The 23702-nt window shown below is 41.8% G+C and overlaps 1 protein-coding gene across 1 annotated transcript; it reads right to left on the bottom strand.

Annotated features, from left to right (window-relative positions):
• Positions 1-2284: 2284 nt before the first annotated feature.
• On the bottom strand, positions 2285-22615 carry LOC118371622 (LETM1 domain-containing protein LETM2, mitochondrial-like). The gene is made up of 10 exons (XM_035757156.2): positions 22370-22615; positions 17302-17370; positions 16468-16993; positions 12653-12796; positions 11334-11477; positions 10792-11115; positions 10472-10591; positions 8265-8360; positions 7426-7494; positions 2285-6996 (listed from the first exon to the last, which is right to left on the bottom strand). The coding sequence occupies exons 2-10, from the start codon at positions 17346-17348 to the stop codon at positions 6943-6945; spliced, it is 1524 nt and encodes a 507-aa protein (XP_035613049.1). The 5' UTR covers positions 17349-17370; positions 22370-22615; the 3' UTR covers positions 2285-6942.
• Positions 22616-23702: the final 1087 nt, after the last annotated feature.

The following is a 23702-nucleotide window of genomic DNA, read 5'->3' as shown; positions in this document are numbered from 1 at the left end:
CACGTTCAGTAGCCAAACGTTCCATGAATAGAGTCAACATTATTCCTTGGCCTACACAAATAAGAATTTGTTCTTAACTGACTTGCCAAGTTAAATAAAGGTTAAAAAAGGTTGTGATTCCATCTAATTTGATGTCAGAGAGGAATGTTTGTTCTACATATTACTATCTGAACTTTCCAAAACGTTGTGTCCTGTTGAACGCGCCCCAGGATACAGACCGGTAGGGGAACATTTTTAAAAACTCATACATGAGTGCTGAAGAAAGCCTTGAATAAGGACTGTCCTACTGAGCCTTAAGGGGAGTGAAAATGAAAACAGACAGATTTCAGAAGAAGAAAGGAAACAAACAAGTGGAAGTATTTACATAAACACAGAATGCACGCCCATACATTCAAGGCCTATGACAATGCAGAAATAGTTTGTGACGTGGTAAACAAGGAATTTTTATATCCAATATAGTCCAACAGGATTCAAACTTTATGACCGTTAAACATTCAATGAATACATCCCAACACACACAGTATAACAATTTAGACTTCAATCCAGTCACTTCTCTCCATATATCTAGTTAGAACATCCATCAAACATTAGAGTTCAACTTGTATCATTATAGTTGACCTTGGTTTTACCAGGTACCAAATTGACTAAGACCCTGACTTTAAAGTGGACAGTGTTTGTCTGAATCCATATCCTTTGGCTTGTAGGGCCAAAGGCCTGGTTGGGCTTAGACAGTAAGAGCATTTACAGTACAATCTACAGTCACCACCCCAGAGAGGGGAGCGAGAGAAGCAAGACACTATCAAGGGGAAAGAGGGCACTCGGAGTCAGAGCAGAGGAAGAAATCAGCTTTTCGCAAGTATCTTTGAGCACATGCAGCTTACTTGACATACAGTATAACACCAAAACAAAGCAAACAAAATCAAATCAATAAATCCACTGAATAGTGTCAGACGAAATAACCACAATGTTAAAGACACATAAGAGATAAAGACGACACCAAGCCCCGATACAGGATGGATGATTGGTTCAAATAACCTGAGAACCATCCATTTAATAGGATATCAGTGGGTGAAGGACAAGGGATGCAAGCACATCTCTGGCAAGAGTCTCTGGCAAATGTGTCAGTTTCTAAAGAAGATTCTGAAGAAGCTCTTACTGCTTACTTTCAGCTGTTTCTCCACCTTTTTTTGGTTTAACATTTCAGTCTTCTGACCTCATCGGAGCATACGACCAAACTTTTAGCACTTCCATACAAAAGTGAAATCAAGCTAGCAATGTTTGTCAAATGGATTTTCTTTCTCCACTGTAGTAATGTATGAAAGAGGCTGTTAGAATAGTGTTATCAGTAGTCTTACAAGCTACAGCCGGTTAGAATTGTACAGGTATTAGTATTGTATTAGACTAAAATAAATACAACCCACAGTCAATAAAATAAGATCACATTCCTTGTCATGCATACTTGTTGACTGTTCTATTTCACAATGGTACCCTCCAATCCTCCAGCTAATGTTAATACAGGAAGGTTAATATGGATGTGAATATGTGGTGTTACCATAGTTACAAGATTAATCTTACCTCAAATCAATATTTACACAACAACATTGCTGTCTATTTAAATACGCACATGCACAGGCTCATCCTGACATACCCTCCAGCATGACAATGCCACCAGCCATACTGCTCGTTCTGTGCGTGATTTCCTGCAAGACAGGAATGTCAGTGTTCTGTCATGGCCAGCGAAGAGCCCGGATCTCAATCTCATTGAGCACGTCTGGGACCTGTTGGATCGGAGGGTGAGGGCTAGGGCCATTCCCCCCCAGAAATGTCTGGGAACTAACAGGTGCCTTGGTGGAAGAGTGGGGTAACATCTCACAGCAAGAACTAGCAAATCTGGTGCAGTCCATGAGGAGTCGATGCACTGCAATACTTAATGCAGCTGGTGGCCACACCAGATATTGACTGTTACTTTTGATTTTGACCCCCTCTTTGTTCCGGGACACATTATTCCATTTCTGTTAGTCACATGTCTGTGGAACTTGATCAGTTTATGTCTCAGTTGTTGAATCTTGTTATGTTCATACAAATATTTACACATGTTAAGTTGGCTGAAAATAAACACAGTTGACAGTGAGAGGATGTTTCTTTTTTTGCTGAGTTTAGATGCTGAAGCTTTATGTATGTAAGCACCTCCTAGCCTGTCAGTAGCTGGGCCAGATATCCATAGTGCCAGACATCTGTAGTAGCAAAAGTTTGTTGCCAAAAATAAAGACACAGGACTCAAGTGTAAAGGGTTTTTATAAATGTAATGCTGAACTTCATCCACAAAGCAGACATTTGACACTGTAGAATGATGTATTGTTTCAATGCAGGTTAAATAATGTAGCAATTTTGTACATTACATGGTTGAGTGTCTTCTGACCTCCATTACATAGCTTAGTGGACAGGAGGGTAAACATGAGAGGTAGAATGTCTGTTACACAAGGAAAGCCACCAAAGGGGGAGGTAGAGGTTGTCCATAACCACTGATACAGGGTCAGATACGTTTTCGTCTCCCAAATGGTTATTGTTAGGGATAGGTGATTCTAGATCTGTGGTTAGGGGTAACCTCTATTTCAGAGGTAGCCATCCCTCTTCCCAGATAGCTACTGGTTATGCAAGCTTTTGCTCTATTCCTGCTCTTACACACACCTCATTCTACTCATCGGCTGATCATCAGAACCTTGATTAGCTAAATCAGGTATGGTAGAGCTGGCCTGGATCAAAAGCCTGCATACCCAGTAGCTCTTTAGGCAGGATGGCCGTCCCGGATCAACATCCATCAGTCACAAACACTCTCCTGCAAGGTCATAGTCTAACGTCCAGAGTTTGCACAAGGCTAGCTAATATTAGTAACACAAATAAGTTCTGCCAAACAAAATAATAAACTATGAAAAAAGAAGCCTTGTTTGAAGAGAAATTAGGGAATTTCAAGGAAAACAAGTTTAAGAAGAGTATGTTCTCTATCTATGAGCTTTATATGGAATCCATTATGACAAAAGATGCAGACGTCAATCATTCAGAAGGTATAAACTCCACACAGCCTCACGGTCTTGTACTGTCTGTAATAGTCATATCAATACATGATACAGTGCAATACCTGTGGACACATTTGCAAAGCGCATTTCCACTCATCCTTATACCCCCAGTGTAGGTTCAAGGAGTGAAAGGCTGAATCCTAACCTCAGTTATGTGTCCATCATGCAAACCTTTAAACAAATCTCCCAATGATATCAATGGATGACTTATGTGGCTAGTTCTAGTAATGCGTATCAAATATTATATTAAGTTGATTCAAGCCCAAGTCTTACTGTAGGACCAATGACCATATCTGCCATCAAATGATTGGATAAGTTACTGTTCCATTAAAGTTCTCCTGACCAAATCAACTCTCAATTTCACCACAAATTATCAACAGCAACACACTGAAATACCACAATGTCTGTCTTTCTCCGCAGGTCTGTGTGACAATGAGAAATACCTTTGGGAGTAAGTTCATGTTACCCAACTCCACACCAAACTCTAACCCCTAATCCTACACACCGACCGCTTAGCAATGTGGTGCTGCTCCACCTAGGTGTGATGTTCACTATATTGCTTGTACCAACAAGTGTCTAGGGGTAAGGGTTTGGAATTGGGCATGTGAGTGAGAGGGTTCATACAGGTGTTTACGTTTGTCTCTAAGTCTGTGTCCTAATTCTCTCCCACATTCCTTTCCTAATCTAATTTCCTTCATGATCATTGATCCAAAAGGACCTAAAAAGGTAGCAGCGTAAGCAATACAGTGGATTCCATTCAGCCATGAAGGATAGGAGACAAGGTAAGGAATCAAGGCAGGGGAATTGGAACACAGTGTAAACATCTTCCATGAGAGCCCGTGGGGAAGGGGCAGAGGAGACACTCCACAGAGAGCATAGGTAACAAAGCACCTCGTTTCAGACCTTCTGCCTGTAAATTCATTTTCTAAACAATCCTTAAACCAAGTAAAAAAATCAACTGTTGGGATGGAAAGAAGTGTCCCAGGTCCCATAGTACTCCCTTGAAGTAATAACAGATCTGAGAAGGTTGGATTGGTCAAAGCAGAAGGGTGGACATCTTGCTTTCGATTATCCACTCACATACAGATCGGTGATAGGGAGGAGAGGAAGATGCACTATGATGAAACAATGTAATTTGGTTGGTGAGTTGTGGGAGAGGTTCATAAAAAGGTAATCCCCTAATTTAAGGTTTTCCTCAATGCTAAGCCAACACCAAACGCACACTCTCACACACTGAAGCATAAAGCATATACAGTAGAGTACACATATGTTTATATGGTAAACCTTCTAAAAACCTTCTCGTTCACATGGTTGTATTAACTCTATATGTAAGCAGGGTATGTACTAGGCATTTCAGCATGAAATAGGGGCCATCTTTTAAGCTCTTTGAGAATCACATTCTAAAATAAAATGTAACACTAGTGCAATCCTTTAACAGTTCGCAAATTCTGCATTTTCGCTCAAATTCATTATTTGAGATTTCTCTGTAGATATATATATATCATATCCAATAGCAGTCAAGTATTATCTTTCTTTTAAATGTGTAAATAAACGGTAGTACTATCATAGCATTAACACAATATATACAATGTATATTCCATTAGAAAAGCTAATTGTCCACAGATTGGCGGTTGTTTTTATAATCAAGTTTTAAACTGGGTGGTTGAGCCTTGAATGCTGATTGGCTGAAAGCCGTGGTATATCACACCGTATACCACGGGTATGACAAAATATTTGTTTTTACCGCTCCACATACATTGGTAACCAGTTAATAGCAATAAGGTTCCTTGGGGGTTTGTGATATATGGCTAATATACCACGGCAAAGGGCTGTGCGTTGCGTCATGCTTAAGAAAAGCCCTTAGCCGTGGTATATTGGCCATATACACCACACCTCCTCGGGCTTTATTGCTTAATTAGGCGCAACTACAGCCTCTTCTGTGTTAATGAGTGATCTCTCTCGCACTCTTACAATCAAAAATAATCTGTGTTCATATACTATTTACAGCTGCAATCAACTACACAATGCCACTTCATTCAGTCATAGGGTGACACTTCACAATAAATTGCATAGATACAACGTGTTACATTTTCTGGTGTAATTAAATGCAACTACACTGTAACTATCTGGACATAATTTGTAAAATGTCCTTACTTTAGACATTAGTGTTTTGTACCTTTTATGCAATTACCATTTACATCTGAACAATTACAATCTGGTTTCCAGGGTAGTTAGAGAGTAACTTCATGGCATAAAGGCAAGTTAAAGTGAAGTGTTGCCCAGTCTTAAGATTGAAATATTCAACAAACAAAAAATAAAATATTAGGAGGGAAAAAGTTCATAGAACTCTTTAGTTTTGAGAGAGCTTGAGGGAGTGGCAAACCAACTGGACAGAGCAGTTGTACCTTTTCTACCAGACAATGAACATTGTACAGGGTATTTACAAATATACAAGAGGAAGAGGTGGTGGTTTTTGTTAGTCTGATCTGGAGGTGATTCAGCCAACTCGAAGAGACAAAACACACCTTTTCAAAGCAGCGGGTGGCCGTCCAATCACCTCTGACCAAAATGTCGCTCTTAATTTTCTTTTCACTTCACAACAACTCTACATGTTGAATCACCACCGTTTCTCGACACCAAGGTGATGACCCCTAAAGGCGTCAGCATGCTTCAGCTCGGCTGGCGCCTAACCGAACGAGTGTGCTTGCATACTCCCTTAAAATACACTTGCTTGAAAAACAAGAAAAAAAGCATCAAACGCCGTAGCCAGTCTCAAAATGACTGTACACTTCCTCAAAAGTCAGAATTAATCTAAGATAACTCAAGAAACCTGTCATTAATTTTGACGTTTTTGCCCAAGAGATCTTAGTTGCGGAATTGTACATCTAACTAAGATGTTTGGCGCAGTATGTCTTTATGAGAAAAATGTAATGAAGATGAGTCGTCTCTAGTTGATTGACAACAAAGACTTTATCGGAGAATCCCTAATGTTGAACAATCACCGATGAAGGGGTGTAGACTTCGGCTCCGAACTTCGGCTTGACCAAAACGAACAAAAGCTTCACAAAATGTTAGCATAATATATGCACATACTCTACTGAACTGTTTCGTCTGGGAAGCATGTGGAAGCCTTTAACATACCGTGGTCACCCACTGCTTTCGTCTTTGAGGTGTATCTAGTCAAGAGGAATCAGCTTCAGCACCTAATGAATGAGTCGAAATACAATCTGAAGTGAAACAGACTAAAGTTACACCAGACCAACCAACCAGCCCGGTGTCCACTCTTCAAGGACATAAAAATAATAATCATATTTGTTACATCACTGGGTTACTGTGATCCCAAAACAAAACAATTATCCTAATCCATCCTAATCTTTTCAGAGTTTTCGTTACATTACATTGTCCTGTTGAGTTTGAGTGTGAAACCCAATGGATGGAGTGCATGAACTTGAAACCAAATAGATGCAGGTGAGATGAACCAGAGACTGAACAGACAGAGCAGAGGTGTGTGTCCCGTTTGAAACGCCTGCCAGCGGCCTCAATCCAGGTGTAGCCAGAGAGAAGAGGGTTCTGATCCATGGACAGAATTAAAGAGAGCAAAAGTGCCATCTTTATGCCGTCTGGTCTGATGGCATTAACATCTTATGTGATGACCTTATGACCCCTCTCTCCATCAGACACCGAGCTCTTTAGCTATAAAGGGATCTTAGAATCAGGAGGAGGCGGCGTTAAGGAGGGTAGATGGGTGGTTGGGTTGACTGATCCCTTAGGTTGTCGATTAGCTTGATTGTCTAGCCCCCGCACCCATGAGGACACGGGGTTGTGGTGTGGTCAAGCCCCTGCAGTCCTGCTCACTGTTAGCTCCTCCTCACACTCCGTTGGCGCTCATCTTGCTCTTCTGGGACGCCTCTGCTCCTTTAGCCTACAGGTCAGAGGACAATGGTTATTCTAGGAACAAAATGAAAAAGAGACCAATGGCATTCATTGAATTATGGTGACATGGACTTTAAGAAATGTAATAAACATACTTGTAAATAGCTTGTTTACATACATAAGTGCATGGTGTTTATTGACTTGATATTTTAGGAACCTGTTGTTATGGGCATACTGTAATTTAACTACTAAATGGTTCATTGTTGTATGGTTCACTTGTTTGTTCCCGTAGAGCAAGTGTGTGTGTGTGTGTGACTAGGATGTCGTGAGAAAGATGAGACAGTATTGGGCTTAAACGCACTGGTTTATCCTCGCGGTCATCACTATCTGGCCATGCTAGAGAAGCACTGCACTTTCTGCCATTCCATCTAGTAACTAATCCCTGTGGGTATATGACTGGGGGTCAACGGTGACTGACCTGGATGACCTGGGCAGGGGTAGGAGGTTTGTCTGAGATGATGGCAGCCTTGTCTCTCAACTCCTCCGCCTGGAGGAACAGAAACACACCAGACATGAGGATACTGTATACTGCTCCACGGGTCATCCTGGAGAAGATTCCTGACCGGTCTGTCTTTGACCAGAGCTACCGAGCTCATGATAGGGGCTCATGATTTGTGGGAATATTGTATGCCTTCTATCTTTGGCATTTGTTATCCAATGAAAACACTGTGTTTTGATGGAACGTGAGTGATGATCCAATCATGTGTTGCATTCCATTTCCCTCCCATAAAAAAGTGATCATGTTTTATACCCTTTACTGTGTAGCCTAGCCAAAATCAGACCATATCTAGAAGCAATCGTTTTATATCAACTTTAATGTAGCCTAGGCCTACTGGTTGTATGAATTTGGGATTTATTGTCCCACAACTGTCCCAGAGTCCATTTGGAATAGGCTATTTCTTTCTCAACAAGCTGACCAATAGAATAGGTCAACTTTTCTACTATGGGGGAATCGTAGATTGACACAGGCTAGTGATTTTCCTGTTCATTACTCATCTTGTTGGCTGGGGAGAAGTAAATGTGGGCATCGGTATTCGGTAAGAAGGAACTGCACACTGTTCTGTTAAAATGAATTACCATCGAAATGTGAATTCAGTCATTCTGAGCACTGTGGGTGAACGCCGGAATCAGGTTACACATCCAATGCATATGGGTCAGGTACATTTCTCCAATGTCCGGTAAATTAAAACGCTGCTGGTCAAACGCCACATTTTCATAACAGAAACCTTGTTGTTGTGTTTGTGTCTGTGTACTGACCGGCCTGTCTTTGATGACCAGAGCTGGGTCTACCAGTAAGTCTGAGGAGGAAGCTGCGCTTCCCTCTGGGATCTCAGCTGGGGGAGGAGTGGCCTTCTGCAACACACAACACAAATGGAATGATAAAGCCAGTAATGGAAGCAGCGGTGGTGCCTTCGTGTCACGGTCGTCGTAAGAAGCGGACCAAAGAGCAGAGTGGTGTGAATGCATCATTTTAATGGATGACGAAAACACGAAGTAAACTGAACAAAACAAATGAACAACGACCGTGACGCTATATACAAACTGTGCTGACACAAGCAACTAACATAGACAATCACCCACAACCCACAATGACAAAACAGGCTACCTAAATGTGGTTCCCAATCAGAGACAATGACTAACACCTGCCTCTCAGAACCATATCAGGCCAAACACAGAAACAGACAAACTAGACATCCAACATAGAATGCCCACTCAGATCACACCCTGACCAAACAAAACATAGAAACATACAAAGCAAACTATGGTCAGGGCGTGACACTTCCACAGAGTGTCCTGAGAATGTTGTGGTGATAGAGACTCATAGGCTGCATTTACACAGTCTTTTGACCAATCAGATCAGTTTTCAAAAAGATCTGATGTGAAAAGAGCTGCTGTGATAGTTCAAAAGACCAATTAGTGGAAAAAATATCACAATTGGGCTGTGAAAACTCAGCCTTAGAGAGTTGGCAGCATGAACATACAGTACTTCACATGGCTGACCTGCATTTCTACATCACTACAGTCATGAGAATGTGGGCAGGTCTCCATTATCTGATGGTCAAGCCTTAGTTCTCGGGGAAACCTGTGCTTCTATGGGACTCACTGAAGGCAGAAATGTACCTTGATCCCAAACCTAGAATCAGATGACCTTTCAGCAATCTGAACTGAGCTGGTTGGGGGTGTCTTACCTCTAATTGGGTACAGGGGTATGATGTCTTACCTCTAATTGGGTACAGGGGGTATGATGTCTTACCTCTAATTGGGTACAGGGGGTATGATGTCTTACCTCTAATTGGGTACAGGGGGTATGATGTCTTACCTCTAATTGGGTAAAAGGGTTTATGATGTCTTACCTCTAATTGGATACAGGGGTATGATGTCTTACCTCTTACCTCTAATTGGGTACAGGGGTATGATGTCTTACCTCTAATTGGGTACAGGGGGTATGATGTCTTACCTCTAATTGGGTACAGGGGGTATGATGTCTTACCTCTAATTGGGTACAGGGGGTATGATGTCTTACCTCTAATTGGGTACAGGGGGTATGATGTCTTACCTCTAGGTTGGGTACAGGGGTATGATGTCTTACCTCTAGTTTGGGTACAGGGGGTATGATGTCTTACCTCTAATTGGGTACAGGGGGTATGATGTCTTACCTCTAGTTTGGGTACAGGGGTATGACGTCTTACCTCTAATTGGGTACAGGGGGGTATGATGTCTTACCTCTAATTGGGTACAGGGGGTATGATGTCTTACCTCTAGGTTGGGTACAGGGGGTATGATGTTTTACCTCTAATTGGGTACAGGGGGTATGATGTCTTACCTCTAATTGGGTACAGGGGGTATGATGTCTTACCTCTAATTGGGTACAGGGGGTATGATGTCTTGCCTCTAATTGGGTACAGGGGAGGGGGTATGATGTCTTACCTCTAGGTTGGGTACAGGGGTATGATGTCTTACCTCTAGTTTGGGTACAGGGGGTATGATGTCTTACCTCTAATTGGGTACAGGGGGTATGATGTCTTACCTCTAGTTTGGGTACAGGGGGTATGATGTCTTACCTCTAGGTTGGGTACAGGGGCATGATGTCTTACCTCTAGTTTGGGTACAGGGGGTATGATGTCTTACCTCTAATTGGGTACAGGGGGTATGATGTCTTACCTCTAGGTTGGGTACAGGGGGTATGATGTCTTACATCTAATTGGGTACAGGGGGTATGATGTCTTACCTCTAGGTTGGGTACAGGGGGTATGATGTCTTACCTCTAGTTTGGGTACAGGGGGTATGATGTCTTACCTCTAATTGGGTACAGGGGGTATGATGTCTTACCTCTAGTTTGGGTACAGGGGGTATGATGTCTTACCTCTAGGTTGGGTACAGGGGCATGATGTCTTACCTCTAGTTTGGGTACAGGGGGTATGATGTCTTACCTCTAATTGGGTACAGGGGGTATGATGTCTTACCTCTAGTTTGGGTACAGGGGGTATGACGGGTATGATGGGTTTGACGTCAGTCAGGTACATGGCTCTGGAGAGCAGCAGCAGAGAGGGAGGAACGTTCTCCTTCAAGTGCAGGTCCAACCACTAGAACAGACAGAGAGAGGTTGCGGGTCACTGAAGAAGCCAATTGTTTGTTGTACAAAATGGCACCCTATTCCCTTAGAAATAGGGTGCCATTTGGGACCCATATCTTATAATACAATTAATAGATTGATTCCTTTACTGGCTTGAAGTTATGCATCTTTAACATGGTGATCTGCAGATAGATAGGTTGAGTGTCTGACCTGTTGCATCTGCTGACGTAACTGGTCAGTGGTCAGACCCAGTGACCTCATCCCTCTGCTACGACATGCTGCCTGTAGCTCTGACACACTCATAGCAGGCACACCCTCAGTGGCTATCAACTCGTCATCTGCTTTGATGGTTCTCAGCTGCATCATCAGCTGGAAGCGGAGCAGGTTATTGGTTCCTATGGGCTGCAGCTCTAGCAGCTTACACAGGGCCACCAGCTGGGGGCGCTCTAGATGCTCCAGCGTCAACTCGTCTTCAAACAGTTTGGAGAACTTGACAATGTCCTTAGTGGTGGGCTGCTCCCCTGTGTGACGAACCTGGAGATGACAGAGGGAGGACAGGGGTTAGTTAGAGCAGTCTTGGGACTCTAGTCATGCAGAGAGGCTTAGGACGTATAATCACATCTTGAGTGTTATCAGGTTTGAAAGACCTTTTGACAGGGGCTACCGAACACAACGGGATGAAAATTTGAAACACTCATGAAATCATGAATCAGAGCTTTGGATGAGTGACCTTTGCCCCCTGGCTAAATTACCTTCTGTACGTAGGTGGAGAAGCGCTGTGTCTCGTCCTCGGTCAAAGCCTTAGTCTTGTTCCTCTTGGCCATCTCTGCTATAGTCTCCTGGAGGAACTTAGCCAGCTCCAGCTTAGCAGCAAGACCCTTTTTCTGCTTCTCCACCTAAAGAGAAAGAAAAGGGAGAAAGAGAGAGGGAGAGAAAGATAAGAGAAAGAGATTATTATATTATTATAAAGATTTCTCAAATGGTCCTTATGCATAATCCAGCAGTAGCTAATAGCAATTGGTTTAGAATGTTCTAAAAAGGAGCATCAATCGCATTTGATCAAGTTGCTAGGTAATGTTTAAAAGGGTATATTTAAGCAATAAGGCATGGGGGTGTGGTATATGGCCAATATACCATGGCTAAGGGCTGTTCTTAGGCACGACACAGTGGAATGCCTAGACACAGCCCTTAGCCGTGGTATATTGGCCATATACCACACCCCCATGCCTTATTGCTTAAATATACCCTTTTAATCATTACCTAGCAACCCCAGAGGTGCCTTATTGCTATTATAAACTGGTTACAAATGTAATTAGAGCAGTAAAAATAAATGTTTTGTCATGGTATACGGTCTGATATACCACGGCTGTCATCCAATCAGCATTCAGGGCTCAAACCACCCAGTTCATAATTGAAAACAATCCCACTTCAAAATGCACAAGTTGGCTAATGGTGGTCTTTACCACTGCTTCCTGTTGGTATCCCAACGGCCATGATGTGAGAGGCCAGGCCAGGCACCACTGTGGCACAGGAGTAGGAGGACATATCTGAGAGCCATTCAGCCATGAGCAGACAGGGACCATTAGATCCGACAGGTCAGGCCTACTGGGGCTAATCCCACACAAAGACCTGGGGTATATCCCAATAATCTCTCTCTCTTCCTGAAGTGTGCACTCGTTCACTATTCCTGACAAATGTAAAAACATTGGATTGGTGTAGGCATGGGCTAAAGAGTTTCTTAGAACAGTAATGCACTGTGAAATCTATGAAGGGAGGTGAACAAGTGCACACGTCGGGAGAAAGGAGAGATTATTGGGACACACCCCTGCTTATTCTACTGGCCTACAGGTCTGTGGAAGGATATCTCTTACTGGGGTGCATCTCAATGGTGTACTTTTGTCTCCTTTCATCTGCATTGATATGGAAGAACAGGAAAACAGCCATTTTCACCTAAAATATCATGACCTCAGATCAGTCCAAATGAAGGAGAGGAAACAAGGAAGCAAGTATAGACCATTGATAAGCAGCATACAACAGGGTCATTAACATTGTAACAGCGTGAAAAACGTGCCTTCTTGGTCTCTGTCTCGAAGGTGGAGGGCAGCATCTCAGGGAAGAGCTTGAGGAAGACGGGAAGCAGGAACTCCATGAAGGGGACAATGATGAAGACCATGAAGGGTAGCAGGCGGAAAAGGTCAGCACACGTCCTCATCAGCTGGAGAGACACAGACAACACTTAGCAAACCAAACAGTAACATGTCTGACAACGATAAGTAACAACATCAAAGGAGAGGAACGAGAGAAGAGATAGGGGGAGAAAGAGAGAAGAGAGAGACATAGCGAGAGACAGAGAGAGGAGAGAGAGAGAGAAGAGAGAGACATAGCGAGAGACAGAGAGGAGCGAGAGAGAGAGCGAGATAGAGAGGAGCCATAGCGAGAGAGAGAACAAGAGTAGAGAGAGAGAGAGAGACAGAGAGAGGACAGCGAGAGAGAGAGAGAGAGAGAGAGAGAGAGAGAGAGAGAGAGAGAGAGAGAGAGAGAGAGAGAGAGAGAGACAGATAGAGGAGCCAGAGCGAGAGAGAGAACAAGAGAGAGCGGCAGAGAGAGAGAGAGACAGAAAGAGAGAATAACAGAGGTTGGAAGCCAAACATTGCCATATGGTTTATTGGCATTATAGAAGATACAGTGATGCAATGTGAGTTTTGCAGTGCACAACACCTATGTACAGAGTGGATCCCAAACATTTAGATATGTGACTGACAAAAACATTTTTTAAATGTGACCAACAAAACTTTTTCACAAAAATGTTCTTTGACCTTTTGACCTCCCAAGTCACCAAAACGAATGTCTGTGGTCACATATTAAGCTATGAGACAAGAAGGATTCCACCTTCACCCACACTATGTTAGGATTCTGTCCCTCCGTCTCTGGCAAACTACCAGGACTGTGAGTCTTTCTAAAATAGATCCGGTGCCGAGTAAAGCTCTACCATGGCATTCACACAGCATGGGTCACACGGCGGGCTGTTTTTTGAAACCTTTATTTAACTAGGCAAGTCAGTTAAGAACAAATTCTGTTGGTGTGTCTATCCTGTATCATTGAGGCAATAGGGTCAATACATCCTTCTAAATCCGCCTTACTGATGAACCTGGAGGCTGAAGTCAGAGGACTTTTTTTTCTGCATTGAAAAGTATTGGGCGGGTCACCTATGTCCATTTTCAGTGTAAACGTAAAGGACTAAAACAAGATATAAAGTAGGTAGAAAAATTTACCTCAATATATATTTTTATAAGATCCTCTTTCAAGACAAACAATCTAAAATTCCAAAGATGCAGCATTCAGGAGTTTTTTCCCATGTTATTGAGCCCCCATTGATATTGTAATAATGTTTGAGTCACTCAGATAGCATAAGCCATGGCAAAATGTGTATAATTGCAGGAAATGTGCTTTAAAACTGCAAAATGTTATGTTCACCACATGGCAAAATGTGTAGAAATTCGGGAAATGAGCTTTTGTCACTATGGCCAACAGGAGGGCTTCTAAAATTGCCTGAGTGTTCAACTAGAATAGCTCACAGCATGTGGTGGACTCATTTGGTTGTGTTCAATAGGCACAACGAGAGAAAACAATATGTTCAAACTGAAAGCAAAAATGAGCAGCATTGTTACTGGTTTAACAAGTTCAATGGGTAACACCTTTCCCTGTTATGGGCCTGGCTGCTGAACACCTCCCAGAGATGGAGGTGATCAGCTGATCATTGTTTCATGATTCTCCGGTTCCTGGTACTCCTAAAGTACTACGTTGCTGTAAATCCTGGCCTCCAATTAACTGAAAGGCACTTGTTACATAAGACAGATCTATGAGAATCACATGAGACTACAGTATGCCAAAGCTTTCTTTGGTAACTGCAGGATGTACAGTAAGACCATGGGTGTGTTCGTAAATTCAATCTGGAGTGCCAGTGCGCTCAGAGTGCCCTTTGGGCATTCGGAAATTCAGAGCATTGTCAGATTGTCCATTTGTAAATTCAGAGCATTTCGCTCTCTGAGCGTTCAGAGCTCACACTGGACACTCTGGCCGAGGAGTAGGGTTGATCCGTGCGTTCTGACCTCACAACGGCAGTCAAGCACCCAAGTTAACTGGCTACGGTTGGCTAGCTTGCTAGCTACTTCCAGACACAAATGAGAGAACACCCCACCCTGACCGTTTTACTCACTCTGGCAGAGCTGGTTAGGCTGTTTCCATGTTCTCTAGAGCGTTGGTGACTAACTGTGCTGCTGGCAACAATTTAATTACGCTTTTTTGACAACATTTGCTGACATATTCGAACGGGTGTTGAGCGTTCGTAAATTCCTCAAATATTCTAAACTCTGGCACACTCAGATGAGAGTGCTCTGAAATCGGAGGATAGCAAGCGCGAATTTACGAAAAGCACCCCACTTCAGAGCCATAGATTTAGTATTCTAATGGGAATTCGTATCATGTTATCATTGTCATGGAGTGTTGAGCGTCAACATGGAGGGTAGTAGTTAGCAGAGAAAGTGCTGCTCGTCTAGACCGTGAAACCCTTCAACCAACTGCAGTCACTGTTAGAAACAGGACACCCTCTGAATTGGATTCCCCAAGATGGAGCTGTGTCACCACGTTATACGTATCAAATCCCCATCTCAAATGGGACCCAATTCCTTATATAGTGCAGTACTTTTGAACAGAGGTCTATGAGGCCATAGTCAAAACTAGTGCACTATATAGGGAATAGGGTGCCATTTGGGGCGCATCCAAGGTTCTCTCATCCTGCCCTCAGGCATAAATTATGACTCACCCTGTTATTTACTAGGGTTTGGCAGTATCACGATTTTCATACTATCTCTGTACCAAAACCGGGAAATATGGTATTACCGGAAGTGCACATAAGTAAACCAAATGCATAGCTGGAGCCCTGAGCTGGGTATAACTTATGTGACATATCTTAGATTTCTTATAGTTATAAGCAGTAGTGTAGCACTCACCCCCAGAGCCCCAAAAAACAAACAAAACAAACGTTTTTGTATTTCTCTGTATTTAAAATCATATGTCCGGTACTTCTAAATTCACTGTATATTGCCCAAGCCTTTTATTTACTCCTTCAGGAACATGTTAGACACAGAGAGTTCAGCCTACACTTCCTGCATGGTTACATCAATAGTCACAACAATGACAGTCTGACCTACTATACACATGCTGGCTGCCGTGAGGGCAATATGCAGGAAACAGTTTAGGGTCAACACAAAACATAGTCACATACAGGTCAAATACAGCTCAGCACTTTCAATCAATGTTTTTATACTGATCATCATCATTAAGTCTAACCAAGCTCTAGTCTCATCCAGTGTTGGTCAGAAGATCGGTGGAACCAATAGACGGATTGGTTGTTTAGCAACAAAACCGACGCGTACGCAACTATAGGGCAAAACAGGTGGGATTGGCTAAGATTGCTTATAACATGTAAACTATATTTTGTCTCCAATATTTATTGAAAACATAAATGAAGTTGCGCAATGAGTACTCTCAAATACAACATTACAGATGTTGGTTTGCTAGCTAGCAAATTTGACATCAGTCAAAACACCTCAAAATAAGACATGGTATCAACAACAAGATCAACCATGCTGAAACAAGACACATGATTCACAACATGACAGTTTCTTGTCATTGTTGCTAGCTACCTGGTCACCCAGAACCATTACAACACATGGCCTTCTGCCCCTTTGAGTTAAACACAAAGTTTTTGTGATATTGTCAGCTAAGCTGTCCATTGGTGGGACGTTATGGGCCATGGTGGCTAACATCTGGGATGGAGCAGCTAGATGAAACATTGGTTAATTTGTATCACTCCCCCGGCCTTACCCGTCTCCTCTCCCTGCGTGAGAGCAGTTGTCCGTGCAGCAGTCTCCACACCATCCTCCCTGCGATCTTGGTATCGATTCCCAGCAGCCTGAAACCATTGTAGTAGTGCTTCAGCTCATCCACTACCCTCTGGCCAATAGACTTCCTCACTACCTGGACAGCAGGGGCAGCTGCAGCCGCTACAGTGACGGCAGCGGGGGGAGCAGGGGCTGGAGATTGTGGTGCGGGGACAGAGGGGCCATTCTTGGGGGTCCCTGGGGGGTCATCCTGGGCTGGGGTTGCGGGGGCTTTGGTGTCCTCCTTGGTGCCCTGTAGCCAGACACAGGAGCTGTGCAGAGATCTGGCCAGCAGGGTGGTGCTGTGGGGTCTGGCGCCATGGAGCCGAACACACTGAGGATAGCCAGACCTGGAGTGCCTGAGGGAAGTTAGGGGTGACAGGCGGCTGGCGGGGTCCAGGTGGTGGTGGACGTAAGCAGTGGAGGGGAGGGGACAGCAGCTGTGCCTTTTAGACAGCAGGTAAGATCCCCTGGAGACAGAACACAGATACATCTGTATGTCAGTGACTGCCTGGTCATATGAGAAGTATCCTTACTTTCACTACAGCAGTCAGTCATACACACTGCGGTAAAGTAGACAAGACCAGTGACCACCTGCTGTATTTACAGTTAGCTTGTTTACATATTCAACTCTTCCAAAAGACTTCCTGAGTGTTAATCAACTGATTTAGCACCCAGGGATCTTGTGGACACGGACAGTGGCCCCACTGTATGTGTAGTAGAGGTTAGTGCAGGTCTAAATGGTTTCTAATGTAGAGCAGGTGACCTGGTCTCCTACCTTGATCTTGTTACTGCCAGAAGCACCTGTGGACTGAACACTGCCATTGCACTGGCAAATCGAGGTCTCCTGAAAGGGTGAACAACAAGATCAGTGAAATTAATAAATAATGTTACTTTACAATTTTCTAGGACTGATGGATGTATAGTGTCAAGCTATTTAATTTTGAACCCCATGGCTTTGTAATGTATTTAGTAGGGGTGTGACATTTAAACGTTAAAACAACATTGGGATCGTTAACATTTAGAAAAAAATCACTAAGCGAAAATGTTTAAATCACAGTGCAGTTATCACAAAACATTATTTATTTGACGTGTTATAGACTATGATAGGCTATAAAAAGGCCTTGGGAAAGTTTAGGCTACTTTGGGCTACTTTGGTGAATATGCGAGATACAGATTACCAAGACATTACCAAGATATGCACATGGTTCATCCTGCCTGCCCCCTCCTCACTCTCTCTCTCTCCCTTCCTTCTAGAGGTCGACCGATTATAATTTTTCACCGCCGATACCGATTATTGGAGGACCAAAAAAAACCGATTCCGATTAATCAACCATTTTTTTGTTTTTTTGTTGTAATAATGACAATTACAACAATACTGAATGAACACTTATTTTAACTTAATATAATACATCAATAAAATCAATTTAGCCTCAAGTAAATAATGAAACATGTTCAATTTGGTTTAAATAATGCAAAAACAAAGTGTTGGAGAAGAAAGTAAAAGTGCAATATGTGTGATGTAAGAAAGGTAACGTTTCAGTTCCTTGCTCAGAACATATGAAAGCTGGTGGTTCCTTTTAACATGAGTCTTCAATATTCCCAGGTAAGAAGTTTAGATTGTAGTTATTATAGGAATTCTGGGACTATTTCCCTCTATACCCTTTGTATTTCATTAACCTTTGACTATTGGATGTTCTTATAGGCACTTTAGTATTGCCAGTGTAACAGTATAGCTTCCGTCCCTCTAGTTAGCGCGCGCTAACTATCTAGCCATTTCACTTCGGTTACACCAGCCTCATCTCGGGAGTTGATAGGCTTGAAGTCATAAACAGCGCAATGCTTGACGCACAACGAAGAGCGAATGAATGAATGTTTACGAGCCTGCTTCTGCCTACCACCGCTCAGTCAGATACTTGTATGCGTGTATGCTCAGTCAGCTTATATGCAACGGAGGACACGCTAGGTAATATCTAGTAATATCATCAACCATGTGTAGTTAACTAGTGATTATGATTGATTGTTTTTATAAGATAAGTTTAATGCTAGCTAGCAACTTACCTTGGCTTACTGCATTTGCGTAACAGGTAGTCTCCTTATGGAGTGCAACGAGAGAGAGGCAGGTCGTTATTGTGTTGGACTAGTTAACTGTAAGGTTGCAAGATTGGATCCCCATGGCTGACAAGGTAAAAATCTGTCATTCTGCCCCTGAAAAAGGCAGTTAACCCACCGTTCCTAGGCCGTCATTGAAAATAAGAATGTGTTCTTAACTGACTTGCCTAGTTAAATAAAGGTATAAAACTTTTTTTTTAAATAAAAAATCATAATATAAAAATCGGCACCCAAAAATACCAATTTCCGATTGTTATGAAAACTTGAAATCGGCCCTAATTAATCGGCCATGCCGATTAATCAGTCGACCTCTACTTCCTTCCTCCTTCGCGCTGGCTCGTCTGCTCTTTCTCTTCGTTAATGTGAATGTGTGTTCAGTCTTCAGTCTGTTGTATGTGGAAAATCCTAGCCAATTCACTGATGTTAGGCTCTGCTTTACCGAAGTTGTGGACAATCCAATCCAAGAAATTGCAAGATACAGCATTCCATTGCAAGATACAGCTTTTGATTACCGATAGATAGGCCTAGTGAATGGTTCTGACTGTCTATCTGGTGGAAAACCTGCCTATACTATGCCCCTCCCCTCTCGCTATGAAATATGCAAGTGTTTGTGTTCTCGGAAGTAATGCAACTAATCAGTCTCCTCCGTTACAAAAATACTGATTCTTAGGAGTTGATTCCTAGCTGAATCAAATATTGACACTCAGAACGGGAGTTGACACCAGGAGTCGACGTGTAAGGAGTCGAGGACGCTCCACCACTACATCTTTCCAAATCTGAAAGGGATGCACAGTGAGACCCGGGGATGGAGGGAAGGAGTAGCCATGACTGCGGTGAGATGGAACTGCATTGCCCCTTAGTGGTTATACGCAGGACCCTTTTGCCTTGTGTATTCACATGAAATGTTATGATTTGTTTCTTATCGTCTAAACAGAAAAAAATGGCTGTTTAAACTTTAAGAACATTTTTCCATTTGTCACATCCCTAATATTTAGCATGATAAGTATATACGTGTTGATAGGCCGATGACTCAAAGACTATGTGTAGGCTAGTTAGCAGATTGTAGCGGGCTAATGTCATAAGGGTTGGGCGAAATTTGGGGAGTCCTCTTCTACGATATGCTACTCGAAATGTTGCGATATCCGATATAATCGTTTTTGCACCGATAATGACTAGATAATTCCAAAATGTGCAATTTTTGTGCTTATTTACGATACTCTAATCACAAACGTATTAAATAATCTTAGTATGTCAAATCATTTTTACAAGGCTTAGTTAATTCATTTAGACATTATTTTCAACATATTGATACAGCCTAACTGATAAAACTGCAGTTGATTTATAAAGTTCAAATAGAATATAGTCTTGAACATCACGATATATCTTCTTGCACTTCACAATATCTCGTCAATGTCAAATATCACAATATCCGAATGAATCATATATCGGCACAACCCTAAATGTCTTGGCGTAGCACAGACCATTTGACCAATACTTCAATTCCAGACTTGGAAGACAACTAATGCCAATATCTAGTTGCAGGGAGTTCGTTTAAATTTAAATTTGTTTAAAAATGCTCCGTTATTCAATTAAATAAATGTTTTGCTCCATTATGTAATCCAACATTGTGTACGCCCATATCTTGTCTATTACAAATCTTCTCACATTGATCGAGACAGGTAAGTGTCATCGTGACATGCATCAAGATGGTAGCGTACACATCCTTGAATTACTTAATTGTTAAAAAAAGAGAAGAATTTTAATTTTAAATTATCTTTAGCGAAGAAAATAAGAAAAATGTGTAGTCATTCTGTGGACTAATTGTCCATTTGTTCCACGTTTCACATCCCGAAATTGACATCACTTGGCTGGCTCCAAGTTTTATTTGAGTGCATGTAGGCCTAAGCGGAAGTCACATTTCAGTTGATAGCATTCAGTTGTACAACTGACTAGGTATCCCCCTTCCCCTTTCCCTATGCTGGTACCTGCTGTTAAGTGATCCCCTGGATCTTTAACTGCACGACAAGTACCACAGTATGAGTCATACCCATAAAACCTTGCGGTCGAACGAGGAAATGGTTCCAATTGTTTTCCCACCATTAATTTTTCCCATAGGTGATTTTAGAAACACTTCGAATAAGGGCTGTGTTTTGTGTAGGCTTACCCTGGCATAGCATAATGTTTTGATATCCGTGTAAATCTCTCCAAGACAATGTGACGCTTATCAATATATTAATATGTATTTACCCCCCCAAAAAATGAACCGCTAATTAGCTGCTAATGTGGCTATCATAAATAACTACAAATGCCATAATATCTTATATATCTAATGTTAGTTAAATTTAGAAATTAATTAATTGGCAAAATGTCTTTAAATTGACAATTCTGTGAACTGTCTTGTGCAGTTCACCTGTAGGCAAAGGTGTCAGCAAGAAATGACATGCAGGAGCCTGCAGGGATTTGTAGTCTTGCATGATGTCTATTTTCGTGCTCATTTTCATTTTCGAATCTGAGAGTAAATAGAGCTGAATATATTAATAAAAGTCACCTGGTCCGAGAAAGATTTACAATATTATAAAAACGTCACGACATGGTAAGCCTACAAGAAACACAGCCCTTAATTTAAGTGTTTCTCAAATTCCCTGTGGAAAAACAATACGAACCATTTCCCTGTTTGACCGCTAGGTTTTATGGGTATTATGAGACCTTCACTTGTAGGGCTCGGAGGGAGAGTATTCATCTGCTCCTATGCAAGAAAAGCCGGCGAACTGACAAGTATACCATGACATTGAAAATTGTATATTCTGAATTAGGGGAGGATGGGGAACAATAAATATATTTTTATTCGGATTTCAATCTGCAAAAAATATATATAATATTAAAATGATACACAAAGTATGTATGGTTGTCCATCCTCCCCTGATTCAGAATGTTATTTTCATTGTCATAGCATGGTTTAATAGCTATTGACGAGATATAACAGAACACATTTTACTTTGGTGCAGAACCGAACCATATACCGGCTATCTAAAAAGTCGGGAAAACAATACTTTCCTGTGGATATTTTGTCTCAAATTTCGAGCAGCTGAAGGCCAAACCGCACAGATAAATCAACTAAAAAATCACCAGAAGCGGGAGTGCGAAGCAAGCAGAGCGAGGCGGGTGGAAAGGACGCGGCATGCAGAGCATTGACTGTATGCTAGCAGAATAATTGACATCTCCAATCATCTTTGCTGATAGCAATGTTGTGTTTCCATAAGTGGATTAATTGGTCTAATAATACTAGGCGACCATTTCATTAGCTATGAGTAAGTAAAGTTAGACATATGACTATGTCACATGAGAACATAAACAGGACATGCCATAGGAACAATCATTAGGTACTGGTAACTTGACTAGCTAAAGGTACAGACCAGCTTACTAACGTACTCTCGAAAGATGCCTGAACGGGGCAATTTGCTAAACTATCAATCTGGCCACAACGCAACCACTGTCAAGCTCACGCCATAGCTAGCTAGTTAATAACAACAACATGTTAGTAGTGTGGCTAGCTATCTAACTAGTATGTGCAGATTGGATGAAGACCGTTCAACTAGCTAGCTAAATAGCTAACGTCTGCAGTCTTTTCACAGTTTGACAATAAAATATCGGATGACCCGGATGACCTGAGCAAACATGTTAATACAAGTTGAAATTGGAAGTCGATTGACGATGAGGTTTGTTTCTTAACTTACCTCGAATGTCAAATGTCCTGCTATGGCTGCCGACTGGGCGTCGTAAGGCTGATCTAAAATAACAAAATAGTACAATCCATTCACAGTAGTCGGCTGATTGAAGATGTGCGACGATAATAAACACATTTACGACGGGTTTATTACTAGTATTTCTTCGAAAAACGTCCCTTTTGGTCAACTTCGCCCATTTTTTGCTGCTGCTCTGAAAAGGTTATTGCAATTCACATAAGCATGATTGTTGTTGACGTACTAGATCAGGCGAGGATGGGCTTGTTTGACAGGGCTGAGAACCAATAGATTAAGTTATTTTTTCCCAGTGGCAACAAATCCACTTAAAGGGAAGACCCACTCATATCGGGGTTTGATTAACTGCATTTGATTAAAAAGAAGCTTCCCTTCAAACGTAAATTGCACCATTAATAAAGTAATAATAACAAATACTGTATGATTTTACATTCTAATATGCATCAAAGAGCGGTACCGGAGCGCCAAGTCTAGGTCCAAAATGCTTCTTAAGAGCTTCTACACCAAGCCCGCTAAACAGTTAATCAAATGGCTACCTGGACTATTTGCATTGACCCCCTGTAATATAGCCTCGTTATTGTTATTTTTATTGTTTCTCTTTTATTTTTAACTTTAGTTTATTTAGTCAAGATTTTTCTTGACTCTTATTTTTCATAAAACTGCATTGTTGGTTAAGGGCTTGAAAGTTAGCATTCGGCGCATGTGACAAATAACATTTGGTTTGAAGAGTGGGCATGTGCTATAAAATGGCACATATGGTCAAACCAAAGTACATAGATATTGAACTCACTGCATGCCTCACAATTTGCACACAGGCTATTATAGTAAGTTATACATTATATAAGACGACACTATTAAATATATAGCCTGCACACTAGTGCTTTTCTCACATTTCTATGTTGAGGTACAGTAGCCTATGTTTTAATATCTGTCATGTTTACTAAATCTGCTGAGTGCAGTCAAGGCCTCCTGGGCCATTATGTCCTCTTAACCTTTCATGCCATAATACATCGGCTGGGCTATCTATCATATCATGATCGTTCCACATGGATTATTTCAGAGAATATTTGATTTCAATTAAGATAATATCTAAACAGGAATTTATATTTTCACCATCAATTTAGGACATGATGTTTGACATTAGGCCACTTGTGCTGGCCCATTTTTTTCTGTTTACATAGCTTATACCAACCTTATCCAGACCTAATTTATGCACACAACATTTTTGATGTATTTTATTTTTCATTGTTTTCTTTATAGGGCTACATGTATTTTTATTCTGCTGCTGAGATGTTCTCTAAACGATTAG

Source organism: Oncorhynchus keta, chromosome 25 (assembly GCF_023373465.1).
Source record: "Oncorhynchus keta strain PuntledgeMale-10-30-2019 chromosome 25, Oket_V2, whole genome shotgun sequence".
In the NCBI taxonomy this organism is placed as follows: Eukaryota; Metazoa; Chordata; class Actinopteri; order Salmoniformes; family Salmonidae; genus Oncorhynchus; species Oncorhynchus keta.
Note: the sequence above shows the minus strand (reverse complement) of the source record. Positions and strands in the feature narration are given on the sequence as shown.